Source organism: Juglans regia, chromosome 11 (assembly GCF_001411555.2).
Source record: "Juglans regia cultivar Chandler chromosome 11, Walnut 2.0, whole genome shotgun sequence".
NCBI lineage: Eukaryota > Viridiplantae > Streptophyta > Magnoliopsida > Fagales > Juglandaceae > Juglans > Juglans regia.
Window position 1 is genome coordinate 24,533,307 of NC_049911.1, and position 18,644 is coordinate 24,551,950.

Genomic DNA, 18,644 nt, shown 5'->3' on the forward strand with positions numbered 1-18,644 from the left:
GGCCGTCGTGGTGGTGCGGTGGTGTGGGTTTGACTAACGACGGCGCTACGGGGAGAAACCCGTGCTTGTAGAGGCGCTGCGTGGTGGGGCTAGGGAGGAGCTACAGGTGGTGAGTTCTATGGAAGTGGTCCACAACGTGAGGGGAACTCAATGGTGGTGCTTGGTGGAGCAAAGGTTGAGCCGCAGTGGTGCAAGGGTGGAGAACACGTGCGTTGAGATCCATTTCTGGTTGCTCGCGTGCGGCTAAGGGAGGAGCTGTCAAGGGGTTTCGATGGTGGGGTTTGGTCGCCGGCGTTAGGGGAAGTCGGTGACACCGCACGATGGCGCACAACTGCTTGAGGGAGGAGATCGGGTGAGAGAGAGAGAGAGAGAGAGAGAGAGAGAGGGAAGATGTGGCTGAGCGGAAGGAGAGAGATGGAGAAAGGGAAAGTTAGGGGAAAATTAAAGTTTTTGGAATTTAAATATAACCATTTATCATAAGTCTCTAAATTTGATTCAATGATAAAAATTTAAATATATATTTAAATTAATTTAAAATAGATAATCAACATATAAATATCATATCATAAATAAATTATCAAATTTAATTTATAAAATATTAATTTTTTATCATTAAATAAATGATAAAAATTTATTAAATATTTTTTAAAAAATAAAATTATATAAATAATTTAAATTTTAATATAATTTAAATGTGATAATATTTTTAATTAACTAAATTATACAGACGTCCCTTGACGTTACCTACTACAAGTGGTATTAATAATTAGAGTAGTTCTATATACAGTCCTCTTAAGAGGGCTGTATTGCAGTCCTGGTCCATGAAATGTCCATCTTATCCCCATTTTAATTTATGAATTGACCAAATTAACCTTCTTTCTCTAGAACATAAATTTGCACGAAAATTGAAACCAAATTCAAATCTCACACCCTTGCTCTTACTTTTTCCCTCTGCACCGTGCATGCCCATCGATCCGAACGAATCACTCCTCCACTATTGAGAAGAGGACCTTCAACCCACCATAGACGGACGAAACGCCTTCTCCACCAACGGACGGAATGCCTTCTGCACCATCGACTGCCAATTGCCGACGACCTCCTTGGTAGAAAACCTTGATCTGCACTTGTTTATTTACATACATCATGGGTTGTTTTATCTAGTTTGCACTCTGAATAACACACTGATTTCATGTTTTAGCTAGTCCTACTGCTGGGTTTTGGTTGTTTGCTGAATTTTGTTTGCTGAATTAGTTTGTATAAATATAGAATAATCATGTTTTAGGATGGACAATCTGATTTTTAGGGATCTGATTTTTTATTGGTGAATTAGTTTGTATAAATACAGAGTAATCATTCATGAACAAAATCAAGAGGCAAAGCACTTAAGAAAGTATGTAATTGGTGAACTTTTTCAGGTGTAGGAAATGATTTACGATTTTTTATTGGTGAATTAGTTTGTATAAATACAGAGTAATCATTCATGAACAAAATCAAGAGGCAAAGCACTTAAAAAAGTATGTAATTGGTGAACTTTTACAAGTGTAGGAAATGATTTACATGAGTTGCTTCTTTTCATGCTTAAATTTTTTACAGATGAAGGGGTCTAAAGAATGAATGGGGGACAACCCTGAAAGGAGCCGAGGCCTTGAGGGTTTCTTTTCATTTAATAAAATGCAACATTTCTTTTATTTAATGAAACGTTGCGTTGCATTAAAGGACTGCATTGCAATCCCCCACTCGGAGACTGCAAGAAGAATTATTCTAATAATTAAGAGAGAAATTCTATTTGCAGTCCTGAAGTGGGGACTGCATGTGCAGGCACATGCTTAAATGAGAGAAAACATTATTTTAGGAGGGATAATTTTGTAATTTTATAAAATTTTAAAGTTAAAATAACCTAGGCCTGCATATGCAGTCTTCAAGTGGAGACTGTACCTAGCATTGCTCTAATTAAGAAAGGATGCTGATTCGAAGCTGAGTTGGAAGAAAGCTTTTGGCACGCACTCGAATAATCAGAAACGAAGCTGAGTTGATAGGAAGCTCTTCGAAATCACGCCAATCATCGAACCAAGTATTTTAATACGCGAATCTGATCTGGTAACGCCCACAGCTTTTAATACTCCCGTAAATGCAATCATCTTCCTCCACTTCTCTTCTATAAAATCAAATCAAAGCTGACCATTTTCGTCGACTCGCAGTTCTTGAATAACGACAACGACAACGAAAACAAGCTCGATCAGTGACCGATTCCCTGCAATGGCGAGCGCCGAGAAGCAACCGATGGTGGTCGGGATCGACGACAGCGAGCACAGTTCGTACGCTCTGGAGTGGACTCTGGATCACTTCTTCGTCCCCTGTTCCGCCAACCCTCCTTTCAAGCTCATCCTCGTCCACGCCAAACCCACTCCTTCTTCTGCCGTCGGCTTCGCCGGTCCTGGTACGCACTCTCACCCATCACGAATCTTTTTGCGTGTTTACGAATTACCTCGTTTCGTGTTCCTAGTTGGGATTTTACATATGTGATTTATTGACTGAGAGGCGGATTTCTTATTATTTCGGGAAGTTGTAGGAGCGGCAGAGGTTTTGCCCCTTGTGGAGGCCGATTTGAAGAAGATCGCTGCCCGGGTCGTTGAAAAGGCCAAGGAACTCTGCACCAGTAAATCGGTAATCTGTTATCTTCTTTCGCTAGGATATTCTAATCTGTTATTTGCGTTTCAATTCAATGTTGAACAATATTGATTAGTGATTATCCAACTAGGTATTACATATATATCTGGTGGAGTAGGGATAGAGAGTGGAGACCCAGACGCTAATGATCAAACACTAATGATTAAGCTAAATCCCTCATTCTTTGAGGCTTTGAAGGTGTGCTTCCACATTGTGAGCTTTAGTGCACAAGTCGTGGAATCCCTCAAAAGGTTTGGGGCAGGCGTGCACATTTTAGCTTGTAAATTTCTCTAAAGACCTTAGCTTGGTTAGGAAAGTCAATAATCTACTCTCAAAACAATTAGGAGACAATTAGAAAAGTTGTAATGATTAGATAAGATGAAATGAGTTGAGAGGAGTTGTGAAAACAAATGAGGTTTAATTCTTAAATGAGCCTACAATTAGGAAGCCTAACCTTCTTCAAGACCGAAGCATAGGTACTTCTGATGAATTAAAGATGCCAAAGCATCTTCTTTTAACATCTCAGCTGGGTTGTATGTAGGTGCACGACGTGATAGTAGAGGTGGTGGAAGGAGATGCTAGAAATGTTCTTTGTGAGGCTGTGGAGAAACACCATGCATCCATTTTGGTTGTAGGCAGTCATGGCTATGGAGCTATTAAAAGGTACTGATCTCAACCCTTTTCTCTCACTCATGCTTTCATGGTTTCCTTTATTATTTTCCTTGGCATGATTTCATACTTTCCAATCGCTAAATTATAAGAAAGTTAACAAGTGAACTCTCTGTAGACTGTAACAAGCAAGAACTCATCATAAGTTTACCATCTGTGATTCACTGTTTATTCCTTGGAGACTTGCACCGATGGAAATAATATGTTTTGGTCTTTCGTGCAAATGTTAACAATCCATTTTGTTTTCTTATGCAGGGCTGTTTTAGGCAGTGTCAGTGACTATTGTTCTCATCATGCTCACTGTACTGTGATGATTGTGAAGAAGCCCAAAATCAAACACTGAGCTTACATTACCTATTTCATGTGCTAATGCACGTACAGAAATTAAATCGGCCGTGTAGTTGTCTTTGTAATAAATTTGATCATTGCACATAATGTCGTCGTCATCTTTTTTTTTTTCTTGCGTTCTCCACAGCTGATCTCAAATATGGCATGTAAACTCAACTTTGAATAACAAGTTTATATATGCATGCGGTGTTGCATTTTTGTCGTCTGATTTTTATCAATTTCGTCCCATTTGATGTGAATGGGGGAAGTTGGGAATTCCGAATACTCGGCCATGCACCACCACCCATAGGCTGCTCTTTGCGTTCTCCACGGCCATGCACCATCAAGCTCGTCATTGTCCTCAGCCTGCTTTTTGCCAATTTGCTTTAGGAAAGCTAGCATCCAATGCTTATTAGGTGCTAAACGGCATCCTTCCACGGGCACCAAAACAAAAGTGGGTCATAAAAAAAAAATCTATAATAATAAAGCAAGAAAAAAAAACATTGAAATGTGTTGAGAAGAACACAATTGTCAATTACCCCAACTGATTGATGGTAGTAGTTTGTACTAATGTTTTTAATTTCGTACCGTACCGGCCGGTACGGTCGAAATTTTTCGTTTCGGCCGTCCGGCCGGTACAGGTACTACATGTGTTTCGTACCGGCCAAAATACCGGCCGTACCGGACAGTACCGGCCGTTTCGGCCTGTACCGGCCTATATTTCGGCCTGTACCGGTCGATATTTCGGCCTGTGTGTGTGTGTGTGTTTTTTTTTTTTCGTTTTTTCAAACTATAAATTCATTTTTTAACCCCTAATTCAGACTAGACTATTTACAATTTATATATATGTATTTATATATAATTTATTTGTATATAAACTATTATTTTGAAATATAATTTTTATATATATTTTTATATATAATTTATTTATATATCGACTATCCCGAAACGTTATCCCAAAACGCTATCCCGAAACGGTACCGGTACCGAAATATTTCGTTCCTGTGCCTTGACCGGTACATCGTCCGGTACGGTATTCAAAACATTGGTTTGTACACTCTCTAGCGAGCTCTCAAAAATTGTAGCAATTCCTGCCTCCGCCTTAACTGTTATAACTGTCCCTCGCAAAGTGTTTGGTTTTGCCACACTTGTAACAACTCCCACGAACACTGTACCCACCGCCATAACCACGTCACTGCCTCCTCTCCCACCAGATCTCCCACTACAGTACCCATCACCCTCACCATACCCTCCACCTCCTCCATCGTACCCCGCCTCTTTGTTAAGGTTCTTGATTAAAACAAGTAAATATTAGGCACTTCGAGTAGCCAAATCTTCTAAACTTGCAATGTGCTTAAATTCGATACTTCTTTAATTTAAAAAATGGTACTTAAATATAACTGAAAATTACTAAAAGACTCGATAACATGCCTAAATATTAGCAACGCAACTAGACTCATCACCCTATTGACCCAAACATGGCCCACGAAACTAAAGACCCGTTCATAAAAGTAAATACATAACTGCTACAAGACTCTTAGAAAACATGTGAACATTTTAGAATAAAAACACCTCATACCAAACCACGGCCACACAATCACTTGGATGGCTCAGATGAAGGCGCGTGTGGGGGTAACATGATAGGCCTCCCTCTTCAAGGACCTTATGAACAAGGTTCCCAAATTGATCTCGAAATGCCCTAATTTCGTCCCTGTCGCTTAAGCCTTTGACTAAGGATCTTCTTTGGTTTCAGATACAAGGATCCATCCATGTTGACAGGAAGAAGCTTCGGTTGAGGCATAGATGTTGAACCGAGGCATTTCTTTAGACAATAAACGTGAAAGATCATATGGATTTGAGACTCCAATGGCATCTTCAAGTGATAGGCAACCATCTCGAACCTTTCTTCGATCTGAAAGGGCCCATAAAATCGTTGGGCAAGCTACAACCGACAACTATCAGTAGGGTTTGAGCCTTAGGTAAACTCAATCTCCTTCCTCAAACTTTCATTACATATGATTGAGATATGCAAACCTCTTCATGCACTCTTGTGCCTCTCACAGGTTGTCCTTCAAGATCTGGAGAATGACATCTCGTTCCTTCAAGGAGTCTTCCATTGCTTGAACTCATGCTGTGTCTGGAGCATATTGGAGAAGAAGAGGAGGAGGATAGCTGTGCATGGCCTCAAATGGCGTAGTTTTGGTGGTTGCATGCTCACTAGTGTTGTACTAGTATTCGGCCAATGAGAGTCATTGAATATGGGTTATTCTCCCATGAATCGTCGCAAGTATCCCTCCAAGTTTTGGTTTACTATCTCTATTTGGCTGTTAGACTGAGGGTGGTAGGCGATGCCGAGGTTGAGTTGGGTTTGTTGTAGTCGAAAAAATTCAGACCAAAAGTTGGATATAAAAATAGGGTCTTGATCACTCACTGTAGATGTAGGAATTCTATGAAGTTTGAATATGTAGTCTAGGAATATGTTGCCTATGGTGTTAGCTGTGAGAGATGTCTGAGTAAAATGAAGTGGGCATATTGTGAGACGATCAACAATCACCATAATAACATCCATGGCGTGGGACTGGGGAAGCCCATCGATGAAATCCATTCTGATATTAGTCCAAGGCCATTCTAGTCTGGGCAGGGATTTGAGTAGTCCTATGGGATGGACGTGCTCAACCTTGTTCCTTTGGAAAACTTCACATTCCCTTATATATTGTCTCATTGTAGCTTTCAAACCATGCGACTAAAAGTTTTGCAAACTCTTGCTAGTGTTTTATGATGCCCCGAATGGCCTGCTAATGGATTCTTATTAGGGTTGTAAATGTACTAGTTTGCTCGATAGACAACGCAATATTCACTCGGTTAAAAAAAAAAAAAAACTTGTGAAAGCATATAACCATACCCAATTAAACTAGTCTCGACTCGAATAAGGTTCGTTTAGGTTTGTTCATTTAGATTTGACTCGATTAAAGCTCATTCATACATAGACATGTGTGTATGTGTATATATATATATAAGCATAGCAACTTTTATAATTAAAGATATAGTATATAATTTAATTACTTATACCTAGTTACTTATATATTGAATATACTATATATAAACATTATTTAGCTAAGCACTAAAGTCATTAAATTATAATTTTTATCATAGTTAATCGATACAACTTAATAATTTCACATATGAGATGTTACTATATATTATTATGTGATGTGTATAATACAAGACACATACCATGCCGTAGGAGTGATACTCGCATATGCGGAGGTAGGGTCACCCCCACCCCACCCCTGCATATGTAGAGGGTGGTGTTTCCACCCCCGCACTCCGCCCCGGTGTCAAGGGACGGGGGCGAACATCCCATCCGCCCCTCGCCCACTTCAGTCTCATTCGGCTTAAAAATTATTTATGGGTCCCCAAACCCAAATTATTATATAATTTAAATTGTAAATTAAAATTAAAATATATAACAATAATTTGACAACTGATAACATAAAAACTAGTTATTAATCTTTAAATTTATTAGACTTATTCACAAGAGTGTTAGACATGTTCACAATATTGTATTGGATTTATCTCCTAGGCCACATTGTATTGAGTCCCACATTGTTCAAGTAAGACTCTTGTATTGCCTTGACCTCTTAAATAAAGGTTGACCTAGGTAGCCAATGCAATACATGTACAATCTTGTGAACAAGTCTAACAAATTTTAATATATATTTATGTATATACAACTTGTAAAATATATATTTATATATATAAATAATAAATATATAAGTGGGGGCGGAGCCGGGGGGCCCGCTGGGGTCAATATGCAGGTAGTACATAAACAAACATGTACTTAATTCTTTTAAAGGAAATAAAAAAAAAAATAGATTAAATTTCATACAATAAGCGCTATTATTTTTACAATGTGTGCATTTTCTCGACTTTTATGCCATTCTTAATTAAAAACAAATGAGCTTTTGTACTTATAAATATTATGTTTGCATTATTATGTTTTAGAATAAATAATATTGCTATGGAGAATCTAAAACAATATATAGAAACTAAAAAACTCTAAAGAGAATGATGATACCATCACTATTGGAAACTTTACGTACGATCATAAGAAAGTATGAGAACTTATTTCTTATATGATTTTTTACCATGAGTGCCCTTTTAATGTAGTGGAGCACGTACTATTCAACAAGTTTATAAGGGCAAATACAACTCATTGGCAAAAAAATATCTCATGCAACTGCTAAAAATGATTATATAGACACATATTATATTGAGAAGAGAAAGTTGAAAACATTATTAAATGGTGTTGATGAGGTTAATATCATTATTGATATTGGACTTCTAGCCAAAATATTTCATATATGATAGTGACTTATCACTTTGTGGATCCATATTGGCCTATTAAAAAACGAGTCTTGAAATTTTGTAATGTGCCGCCTCCGCGTAGTAGTTTTATTATTGCTGATACTTTGCAAATGTAATTTGTTGATTGGGGTATTGAAAACAAATTATTTACAGTGATAGTCAATTATGCCAAAGTAAATGATGTTGCCATTGTCATTCTCAAAGATGGTTTTCGGTTGGAAAACTCTAATCTATTGGAGGTTAATTATTTCATGTGCACTGTTATGCATATATAACAAATTTTTGGTGAAAGACGGACTTGGCCAAATTAGAAACATTATTGGTTGTGTCAAAAAAGGAATCAAGTATTTGGTAGCATTTGATGGAAGATTGAGACAATTTAGTAAAATTACAAAATAATTGCAAGTACATTCTAAAAATTGATATTGAATGTTCCAACTCGATGGAATAACACTTACTTGATGTTGGTGACAACTATGGAATTGAAGGAAGCATTCACTAGGTTTTAAGACAATGATGAAAATCTTCAATGGGTGCCTACTACTATAGATTGGGTGAAAGTTAAAAATGTATGTGATATTCTAGACATTTTCAAGGAAGTGACTAACATCGTATCTGGAAGCATTTATCCAACTTCTAATTTGTCTATTCCTAAGGTATGGAGGATGAAAGAAGTATGACTCCGAAGAGTGTGGATATAAATGAATATATTCAAGCTGTGACAAAAAAGATGAATGAGAAACTTGAGAAATATTGGGGTGAATGTAATTTGTTAAAGGCAATAGCTGCGGTATTGGATCCAAGATACAAAATGACGTTGATAAAGTTTAGTATGATGTTATTTCATCCCAAGTTTAAAGCCTCTCAGAATATGGAGGTTGTTTTTAAAGTTTTGCACGATTTATATGATGAGTATGTCCAAGTTCATAATTCAATATTTATGGGCCAAATTGCGCAGAAAATTATTAATGTAGGTTCTTCGAGCAACTCCACTAATGTTGTTGTACGAACTATGTCAAATGGGCAATCAATGTTTCAATCTTTTGTTGGAAGTGTTGATAATTTTCAACCTATTAAGACATACTTGGATGTATATATGGAAGAGGGTGTTTACGTATGTGAGGACGGTTTAGATGCAAAGTTTGATGCTTTAGAGTGATGAAAATTCAATAATCTCAAATACAAGATCTTGTCTAAGATGTCACGGGACATATTAGCAGTTCCTATAAGCACAGTTGCTTCAAAGTCCCCATTTAGTGTTGGTGGTAGATTTATCGATCCATATCGGGAATCATTGTCAACTGAAACGGTTCAAATGCTACTATGTGGGAACTGATTGAGTTAGAGCACACAATGGAGTTAAGAAAGAACTAAAAGTAAGTACCACTTTCATGAATGTTTTCATTATTTTCCAAAATATAAAGATACGTGATTATTATTTTTTCTATTTGTAGGAAGAGTTGGAATTGACAAAAATTGTATTGACATAATTTAAGCTTATGGATGCCATGCAATGATATACTTTTTTAGAACTATGCATAATTCAAACTTGAGTATACAAGAGAGTAAAAATAATTTATGAATGTTTTTAGAGTATATATGCAAGGTTATTTTAAATTATAAACTGATATTTTGAAACATGATATTATGAACGGAGGTTTCTCAAAGTTATGAACATGATTGAAACATGATATTATGAACTGAGGTTTATCAAATTTAATTTTTTTTTTATTTGTCAAACCTCCCAGACATATTTACCAAGGTTAAATAATTTCGAGTAAAGAATGCAAAGAAGTAAAAACATCTGACAAATTGTTTTAGTCTATGTATTTAGGATTCTTTTAGATTTCAAATTTTGATGTAGTTTAGAGTTTCTTTGCATGTATTTTGTTTATTTGAAATAATTTTCAGATTTTGTTATCTTACATGTAATTTTTTTTCTCTAATATTTTATTTCTTAAGTTATATTAATAAAAAAATAGAAAATATACAATTCAAGTTGAGATGACTCAACTCGAACTCATTTTCGGGTTGAGCTCGAGTTTGAACAGAAAAATGATAAAAATCTCGAGGTCGAGCTTGAGTTTTTTAGCCAAGCCTAGCTCAGCAATTTAAAAATCGGCTTAACTCGACTCAATTATAGCCTTAATTGTCATGCATTTGTTGTAGGGCCAGCTGATGAAAATCACTACAATTCCCCAAATGGATTATTTCCTTGTAGAAGACAACCCCTTGCCATAAGTTGTGCTTATTATTTGCGAGAGTACCCCCTTGCAATTGCTACCTTAGTGCCCGAAGTTGTGTATCCTCCGGGTAAGCATTACGGACTCTAGTTAGCCAAAGGGTTTCCACTTCTGTGAAAGTAACTGCATGAACTAACTAATTTGGGATTTGCATCCTTAACAGGGCATATGTAGCTTTAATCTTGTGTCATGCCTTGTATTCCATTGTAAACTCATAACCAATGAGTTTAGAGATCCACTTTTGTTGAGCTAGTGTACCAATCATCTGTTCCACCAAATATTTTGGCCTGGTAGATAAGCATGCCACTTCTTCACTGTCATCGCCACTTTTCATTGCCATTACTAGGGTAAGGTACTCCTTTTCATATGTGGAGAGAATGAGGTTTTTGCCCTTAAACCCTTGGCTAAGATAAGCCAAGGGTCGACATTCTTGCATGAACACAGCCTTAATACCTTCCTCGAGGCATCACATTCAATGATAAAGATTTTTGTGAAATCAGGTAGGTCTAGGACATGTGGGTTAGTGATGGTTTGCTTAAGGTGAATGAAAGTCGTAGTAGCCTTGACATCCCAACAAAAAGATTCATTCCTTAATAGGTTGGTTAATGGCGTAGAAATGGTGTCATAGCCTTTGATGAACTTGTGGCAGGACCCAGTGAGGCGTAAGAAGCCTTTAAGGGCACATATAGAAGTGGGAATGGGCCAATGTAGCATACAAGTACTATTAGAAGGGTTGGCCTTTACTCTTTCTACTGAAATAATATGCCCCGAATATTCAACTTCAAAACATCCAAAATGGCATTTTGACAGCTTTGCATAGAGTTGGTGGTGTTGGAGTAACCCAAGTACTACATTAAGATGTGAGATATGATCATCAATGCATTTTCTATATACAAGAGTGTCATCAAATAACACTAGTACAAACTTATGTAAATATGAACGGAAGATGTCATTCATTAAGCCTAGGAAATTGGAGGGGGCATTGGTGAGAGCCCAAAGCGTATAACCAAAAATTCATAATAGCCTTGGTGAGTCTGAAAGGTAGTTTTAGGGATGTCTCCAGGAAACATACGAATTTGGCGGTACCTCAAATGTAGGTTTAATTTAGAAAACATTACAGCTCCACATAGTTCATCTAAGAGCTCATCAATAAGGGGAATATGGTACTTGTATTTGACAATAATCTGGTTAAGTGATTGATAATCCATGCACATCCACCAGCTTCCGCCTGCCTTTTGAACTAAGAGTACTTGTGAGAAGTAGGGGCTTTGACTAGGATAAATAATTCCACTGCTTGGCATTTTTTTGACTAGTTTCTCAATTTCACCCTTTTGGTAATATGGGTAGCGGTAGGGTCGAGTACTCACTGGTGCCAAAGAGACCTTATGGTCTTGGCTGCGATGTGGGGGTAATCCCTTTGATTCTTGGAAGACTTTGCTAAATTTGCTGAAGAGGTGTTGAAGTTCCTTTGGTACCATGATGGGCTTAGCATCAGCTAAGGCCTCCATTAGATGTACCACTAGCCCTTTTGGTGTGAGGGTTCTATTTTGCACAAAACTCATCAAAACTCTCCAAAGTGGATGGAGATGGACTAAGCCCAAAAAATTGAATGGGTTGGCTCTTCCAATTGAATTGCAGAGTCAGTTTAGAGAAATCCCACAATATAGGTCCAAGAGTGCATAACCAGTTAACACCTAGAACCAAATCACAACCAACTAAGGTTAATACATAAATGGTTGTAGAAAAATGGTAACCTTGTAAGTTGAATGGAGTTGTCACACAACGACTCGAGAAAGGCATGCAATCTCCATTTGCCACCATAATTGTCATGTTATGCACCTCATGCATGGGCAGTTGTGCTGCCTTGCTACACATGGATCTACAAAACTTGTGTGCTACATATGTCAATTAACACAGTCACCTGTTGAGCACCAAGAAAGCCTAATAACCACGTGGTTTTGGGTGCTAGGGTACCCAAATTTGCATACAAGAAAATTTCTACCACATCCCCCACTTGTAGAAACATCCTCACTGGTTTCCACTACTAGGGTTATGGGGTTTTCTTCACTAGGTTCACCATTATCATCCTCTTCTAATCCTTCCAGCAAGAACACCTTAGGAGTCCTACATTTGTGGCTTAGCGCCCACTTATCATCACAGTAGTAACAAAGGTCACAATCGCTATGCTTTTTCATTTAGGCCAAGGTGATGTGTTGGATAGGCAGGTTGGGCTTGGGTCAAGGTGGAGGAAATGATCGATTAATCGGATTGGGTTGTGAATGTGGCCTAATGAGTCTTTGTGGGTTAGTGGGGTTAGGGGTTGGTAACCTAGGAACATTATTTCCAAGGTTTGGGTTTGGGCTTATAGTAGAGGAGGTGAAAGGTGCCGGATGGGTGGACATCTCTCCATACTTCTTCCTAATAGAGTTAGGCTAGCCCAAATGCAGTAGGTAGGTTGTTGGGCCTAAGCATGGTGACCATAATTCGGATATCATCCCGAAGGCCACTCAAAAAGCTACTGACCTGAAAATCTTTAGGAATGCTGGAAATTCGATTAAAGAGTAGTTCAAATTGTGTCTAGTAATCCTCCACCATAGAGACCTGCCTGAGTTTTTTGAATTCCGCCACTAGGTCATGAAAAGGGGTAGGGGCAAAATAGACTCGTAATGCATGTATAAACTTGGCCCAAGAATGGACTAGGCGAATTCAAGCAGCCATTGGTAGCAAGTCAGGGCTTTTCCTTCCATGTGGAAGGAGGCCAAATGAGTTTTTTATGGGTAAGGGGTATGGTAGTAGGCAAAGAACTGTTGAGCTCAAAAAATCCAACACCAGTGGGGTCAGTTTCATCAAACTTTGAGAAATATAAACGCATAGTGCGACTATGGATTCCACTTGGGGTATCAAAAAGAGGGTTGTGATGGATAAAGCCAATTGTGGTAAAGTTTGATTCATGGTGGTGTTGGAACTTGGAAGCTGCTGCTTCTAGGGTCACTGTTGTGGGTAATGTGTGGTGGGTGCGCAAGAGTCTAGGACAAGGTGGTATAGCTTAAGGCCAAGTTTGCAACCTGCTGGATCAACTCTTCCAAGAAGTTCTGTTGTCTCACTTGGGCTCTAGTCCACTATGTTTGTGTATATCCCAAACTTGCATTTTCAATCTTAAGTTGAGCAATGGCTTTTGAAAATTGGGAAAATCAAGTACCTTTTGCCATGGGACTCAACTTGGCTCTAGATACCACTATCAAGGTTCTAAACTAAAACAAGTAAATAGTAAACACTTTGAGGGGCAAAATCCTCCAAACTTGCCATGGGCTTAAATTGGATACTTTATTAATTTAGAAAATAATACTTAAATACTACTCAACTCCATAACGTGCCTAAACAACAAGACTAGACTTGTTACAGTCCAAACATGGCCCACGAAAACTAAAGACCCATTCATAAAAATAAATACATAATTGCTGCAAGACTCTTAGAAAACATGTAATCCTTTTGAAATAAAAATTAGGGCTGCAAGGCTATTAGTCCAGATCGAAAAAATCGATTGGACCGTACCAAACTGATAGTTTTATTGGTCAGTCTTGGAATGTGGTTTTTTTTTACCGGACCAAACCAAGACCGACCGAATGTATATATCTATATTTTTTATTTTTTATATATAATATATTATTTTATATAGTAGTTATATAAACTAATTATGTAATTTTCATTCAATAAATCACCATTGATCATATATACAATGAAATTATCTAATATTTATTAACCATATATAAAATGTTAAATAAATCACTTAATTTTAATTTTTTATTAATTTAATTAATTCTTTGTATTATTTTTCTGTAAAAATAAAATGTTTATAGATCGAATTGGACTGATAGCTGCTAGTCCGGTCTAACAAAAATGATGGACCAAAATTTTCGCTCCACCACTCCTAAATTAAAAGGGACGTGCTACGTCCACCACTCCCAGCTCCCGCTGAGAGCTACCGTTAGGCAAATTGTATTTGTTTTTTTTACATGTATTTTTTAACATTTTTAAAATATTTTTTGAAAAAAATAAAAAAAATCATAATATTATTAAAAAATACTTCTTTAATCATTAAGTAAAAAAACTTTAAAAATAAAAATAAAAAATCACAGCGGTAGAATAGAACGGTAAAAAAGAGCGGTAAGAGTAGCATTTTCCAAATTAAAAACACCTGTATCAAGCCACGGCCACACGATCACTTGGACGGCTCAGATAAAGGCACGCATGGGGGTAACATGACACTCTTCCGCCACTTCCACTTCTCCCGCCGCTCCGGCTGCTCTGTACGGGACCACGAACTGCTGGTCATTGAAGCACTTCACCGTCCCGCTCAGCCACTCACCCCTCTTCTTCGCCGCCAGGCCCTCCACCAAACAAACCCAAAAGAATCACTCACACCAAAACCAAACCCTATAAAACTTCAAGGGTGTGTCCACGCACATCAATTCAGGTTTGTCTCTCCATTGTTTCAAAATATTGACTGTCATTTATTCCACCTGTGTTTGGTTGGTGCATCAAGATTTCATTTTGCAAAAAGATAGAGAAAAAGCAACGTAGTAGTGATCTGTGTGGAGTGGGGCGTGCCAATAGATTCATTTGGAGCATTTTCAATCTTATAATTTATAATCCTATAGTTTGAAACGTGAAAAATGGTGGAAGATTGAGTGAATTTATAATCCTTTCGTGGGAATAAAGCTGAAAAAGCGTAAACAGTTTGATTTCATTTTCTGAGTATGTCTGCAGATGTACACTGCAGATAACCTGTTTGCTTAAACGCTGCAGTTGCTGTGCTGCATTTTTAAATAGTGATTCGATAACATCAACTTCAATGTAACTAATGCAAATATCTGAATTTATAAGCCAGTTTTTATTAATCTGAATGGTTTGAGAATGATGTTTATTTTGATATCTTATATAGAAAAATGCTGATTTTGTCATCTCCAATCACACCAACTGATAGTAATTTACGTGACTTTCATCTTAGTGGTTGACTTCTAAATCCATTTAAAACGTGACAGATTAGTCAGTATGATTGAAGATGACAAAAATTAGGATGAAGAGTAGGACTAGTCCATTATAAATGTAATCTTTTTAATTTATTCTTTCAGATATGGGTCAATTATCATGAGCCGAAATGTTGCCTATGCGAGTTAGAAACGTGGTAAACTTGCTTAACATATTTACGGAAAGATCTGCTGAAAACTTTATTGATGTTGGCAAGCATTTCCCTGCTTGTTATACGACTGGTTCAACTTGCTCGGAGCTTCCAATAAAACGTAAGAAGTCTGAGAGGAAGCCATTGGTGACGAGTGTTAATGACCTCAAGCGTGAAGCCAGGTTGAGGAGGAAAGAGAGGCTGAAGGTGCAAGAGGTTATTCTACAACCTCCCAAAAATGGGCTTTTGGTCAAGGGATTAGTTCCAGTTGCTCGTCAAGTCTATAGTGCCAGAGCCAAGCTTCATGTTTGTGTCTCAAGGGTTGTCAAGAACATTGCTATATATACTTGCAGGTAAGGTAGATTTTTCTAAGTTTTGATTTAAGACACCATTTATATAAGATGTGTGGCTTTTAATTAGATGGGACTACTGCAAAATATGCTTGAAGTGAAAGTTAAGGAAAACGAGACTAGAGGATTTGAGTAATGGTGTTCTTTGAGGGTTTTTAGTTCAAGAAGTCAAAAAATGGCCTTTCTTAAAAGATTCATGAAATAAAGCATCTTTGATGCAACATACTTATAAAAAAAAAAGGCATCTTTGATGCAACATTTTTTATTTTCAGTCCATTGGCACAGAAAAATTACCATGCGATAATTTTGTATATGTAATGTTGGGCTACCGATGAAAAAGGATATGTAATGTTGGGCTATCTTGATATAACCTTTTGAAACCATAGATGACAGAATATTTTAAAATCACAATTCTGAGAAACAATGGGCAATGTGTTAACATTGCTCCCACAATTCTGATTCTGTTTTGTCCTTAATTTGTTATGGAAGTGGAGTAATTAGATCATTATCTATGGGGTAATTACTTATTAAAAAAAATTATTTTGTTTTGTATGCAAATCTGGATATGCTTTGTCCTTCATTGTTTAAATTATGAGTGGAGTAATAAGATCAATACCTGTGGGTAGATATGATAATAAGATCAATACCTGTGGGTAGATATGATAAATCCCTCATTATTAGCTGATTTTCATTGTTTCACTCACTTTTTTTTTTTTTTTCAGCTTGTGTGGAGAAGTTCATGTTGGTCATCCACCACACAGAATTAGGACATGCAATGTTGCAGGGAGCCCAACAAACAAAGAGCACAAATGGGAAAAGGGGGGCATTGGGCATGTTTTGCCCGTGGTAGAATCATTTCATCTATATGACCGGATTGGTAGAGCTGTTTCACATAATGAGCGTCTTGAAGTGGACCGCATTCCTGCACTTCTAGAACTGTGTGTTCAAGCAGGTGTTGACATTCCTGAGTACCCTACAAGGAGAAGGGCATGCCCTATCTACAGTCTTGCTGGTAGAGTTATAGATTTTGAGCGGAGGTTTCCCAAAGAGGATTCACCTGGCAAAGATATTAATACATATGGGTTTTGGGATAAGAAAAGGAACTTGAATAACGATGACAAATTTATGGACTTGCATTCTGATGACATACAAGGTTTATTATCTTCTTAACTACTCTTTCCTAAGTGGTAGAAATTTACAATTCATTTTATCACAATAGAACTCACAAAAATGGGTCTATGTACTATTGATATGGCGACTTTGTTGTCTTGTGCTATTATTCCAGTTTTCAAATTTGTTTCACTTAATAGTCCTGGAATATTTTTAATCAAATCAGTCTCCATGGCCTCATTAATATTTACTCAAGTATACGTTAATCAACATAAAAAGGCTCATAGGTTGTTAACCATTGTTTTGTACAAGCATCTTATGTGCTAGCAAATCTATGCACAGCTATATCTGTTCAGGGCATGGAAGAATGGGAAAAAATGCGATCAGGAGCATCGAAACTTATGGAGAAGTATGCTGTCCAGACTTGTGGATATTGTTCAGAGATGCAAGTGGGGCCTAAAGGTCATAGGGTAAGGAATTGCCAAGCTTTTAAACACCAGATGAGGGATGGGCAACATGCATGGCAAGAGGCAACAGTTGATGATTTAATTCCTCCGGTATATGTGTGGCATGTTCGAGATGGGCAGCGTGGTGAGTTGCTTGTTAATGGTTTGAAGAGGTACTATGGGATGTTGCCTGCAGTGGTTGAACTTTTTGCTCAAGCTGGGGCATATGTGGGTGATCATTATGCTGGTGTCATGAGAGAAGATGTTGCAGTTCCTGATTTGGATGAAGAAAAGTTGGTTGTGTAAGGTCGAATATCATTCGGGTCAGATGCTACCTACTCATTTGAAAAAGAAGGTACTCTGTCAAATGCACTTGTCCTGTCCATGATATGTCGAAAGACTTGTAGGACTTATACATGGTGTCCCTATTCACTAGTTTTGTACTTATTTTATAGGATGCATGGGAGTGGGCAATATCTCTCTTGGGAAAAAATTGATGCAGGCTCTTATATATATTCAGTTTGTTTCTATTTCTCATCTTTTCCTTCTGCTATATATAATTGGCATACAAGCTTAATGAGTAGTTTTTTTACTTCTGCTAAATACAGTCACTTTTGCATGCTCTACTGATGTGATTCACAAGACAATCACATCAATGAAATGCACAAAGAGTATGCAAAAATCACATAGATTTTTTATTTTTTTTTTCATTTATTTTTTTTCTGTTTTGAGTAAGCAGGATTTCACCTCTTAACGCAAATCTCTTGTTCCATAAAGAGAATGGGTCAAAAGATAGATTCACGTCACTGGTATTCACCAGCACTTGTAGCTGTCGGGTCCTCCGGGGATTACAACGTCGGTTGCAGGCTCCTTGGACCGTAAATATACGAAGGACATATATCACGAGACCCTTTAAATATTCCGAATTAATTATTAACTTTTAAAACATGAAACTACATCATTAATGAACTAACTCATCATTAATATTCAATAAAAATTAAATGTTATATTTCATCATGTTCAACCTAAAAGGATAATATCTCCAATTAAGCTTATTTAAACCAAAGTATTAAGCAAAAAATAAATTTTAAGTTAAATTTCTATTTTTGTTTAAAATAAGTAATATTTTAATTTGGTTTCTATCAATTTATGTCCTTCTATCGTTAACCCATTAAGGAAAATTTGTGAGATTTCTTATCATTATTTACATAAAGCTAAAGGAGCATAAATGTTGACATTGACACCATTATAGATTTTTTTTTATTTATTTACTATCTAATACTTC

General features: G+C 37.1%; 2 protein-coding genes across 5 annotated transcripts; both read left to right on the forward strand.

Moving 5' to 3' along the window:
* Window positions 1-1,972: 1,972 nt before the first annotated feature.
* Window positions 1,973-3,889, forward strand: LOC108986859 (universal stress protein PHOS34-like). 4 transcript variants are annotated; one of them, XM_018959639.2, is made up of 5 exons: window positions 1,973-2,097; window positions 2,199-2,437; window positions 2,564-2,664; window positions 3,209-3,330; window positions 3,592-3,889. In XM_018959639.2, exons 2-5 carry the CDS (start codon window positions 2,257-2,259, stop codon window positions 3,677-3,679), a joined length of 492 nt encoding a protein of 163 aa, XP_018815184.1. In that variant the 5' UTR covers window positions 1,973-2,097; window positions 2,199-2,256; the 3' UTR covers window positions 3,680-3,889. The 4 variants fall into 4 exon arrangements, with proteins under 4 accessions (XP_018815184.1, XP_035551285.1, XP_018815183.1 ...); XM_035695392.1 differs by having other exon boundaries at window positions 2,570-2,664; XM_018959638.2 differs by lacking the exon at window positions 1,973-2,097 and having other exon boundaries at window positions 2,104-2,437.
* A 10,622-nt stretch (window positions 3,890-14,511) lies between these two features.
* Window positions 14,512-17,894, forward strand: LOC108986880 (APO protein 3, mitochondrial-like). The gene is made up of 5 exons (XM_018959678.2): window positions 14,512-14,748; window positions 15,407-15,806; window positions 16,526-16,956; window positions 17,256-17,714; window positions 17,815-17,894. Exons 2-4 carry the CDS (start codon window positions 15,433-15,435, stop codon window positions 17,663-17,665), a joined length of 1,215 nt encoding a protein of 404 aa, XP_018815223.1. The 5' UTR covers window positions 14,512-14,748; window positions 15,407-15,432; the 3' UTR covers window positions 17,666-17,714; window positions 17,815-17,894.
* The last annotated feature ends 750 nt before the right edge of the window (window positions 17,895-18,644 follow it).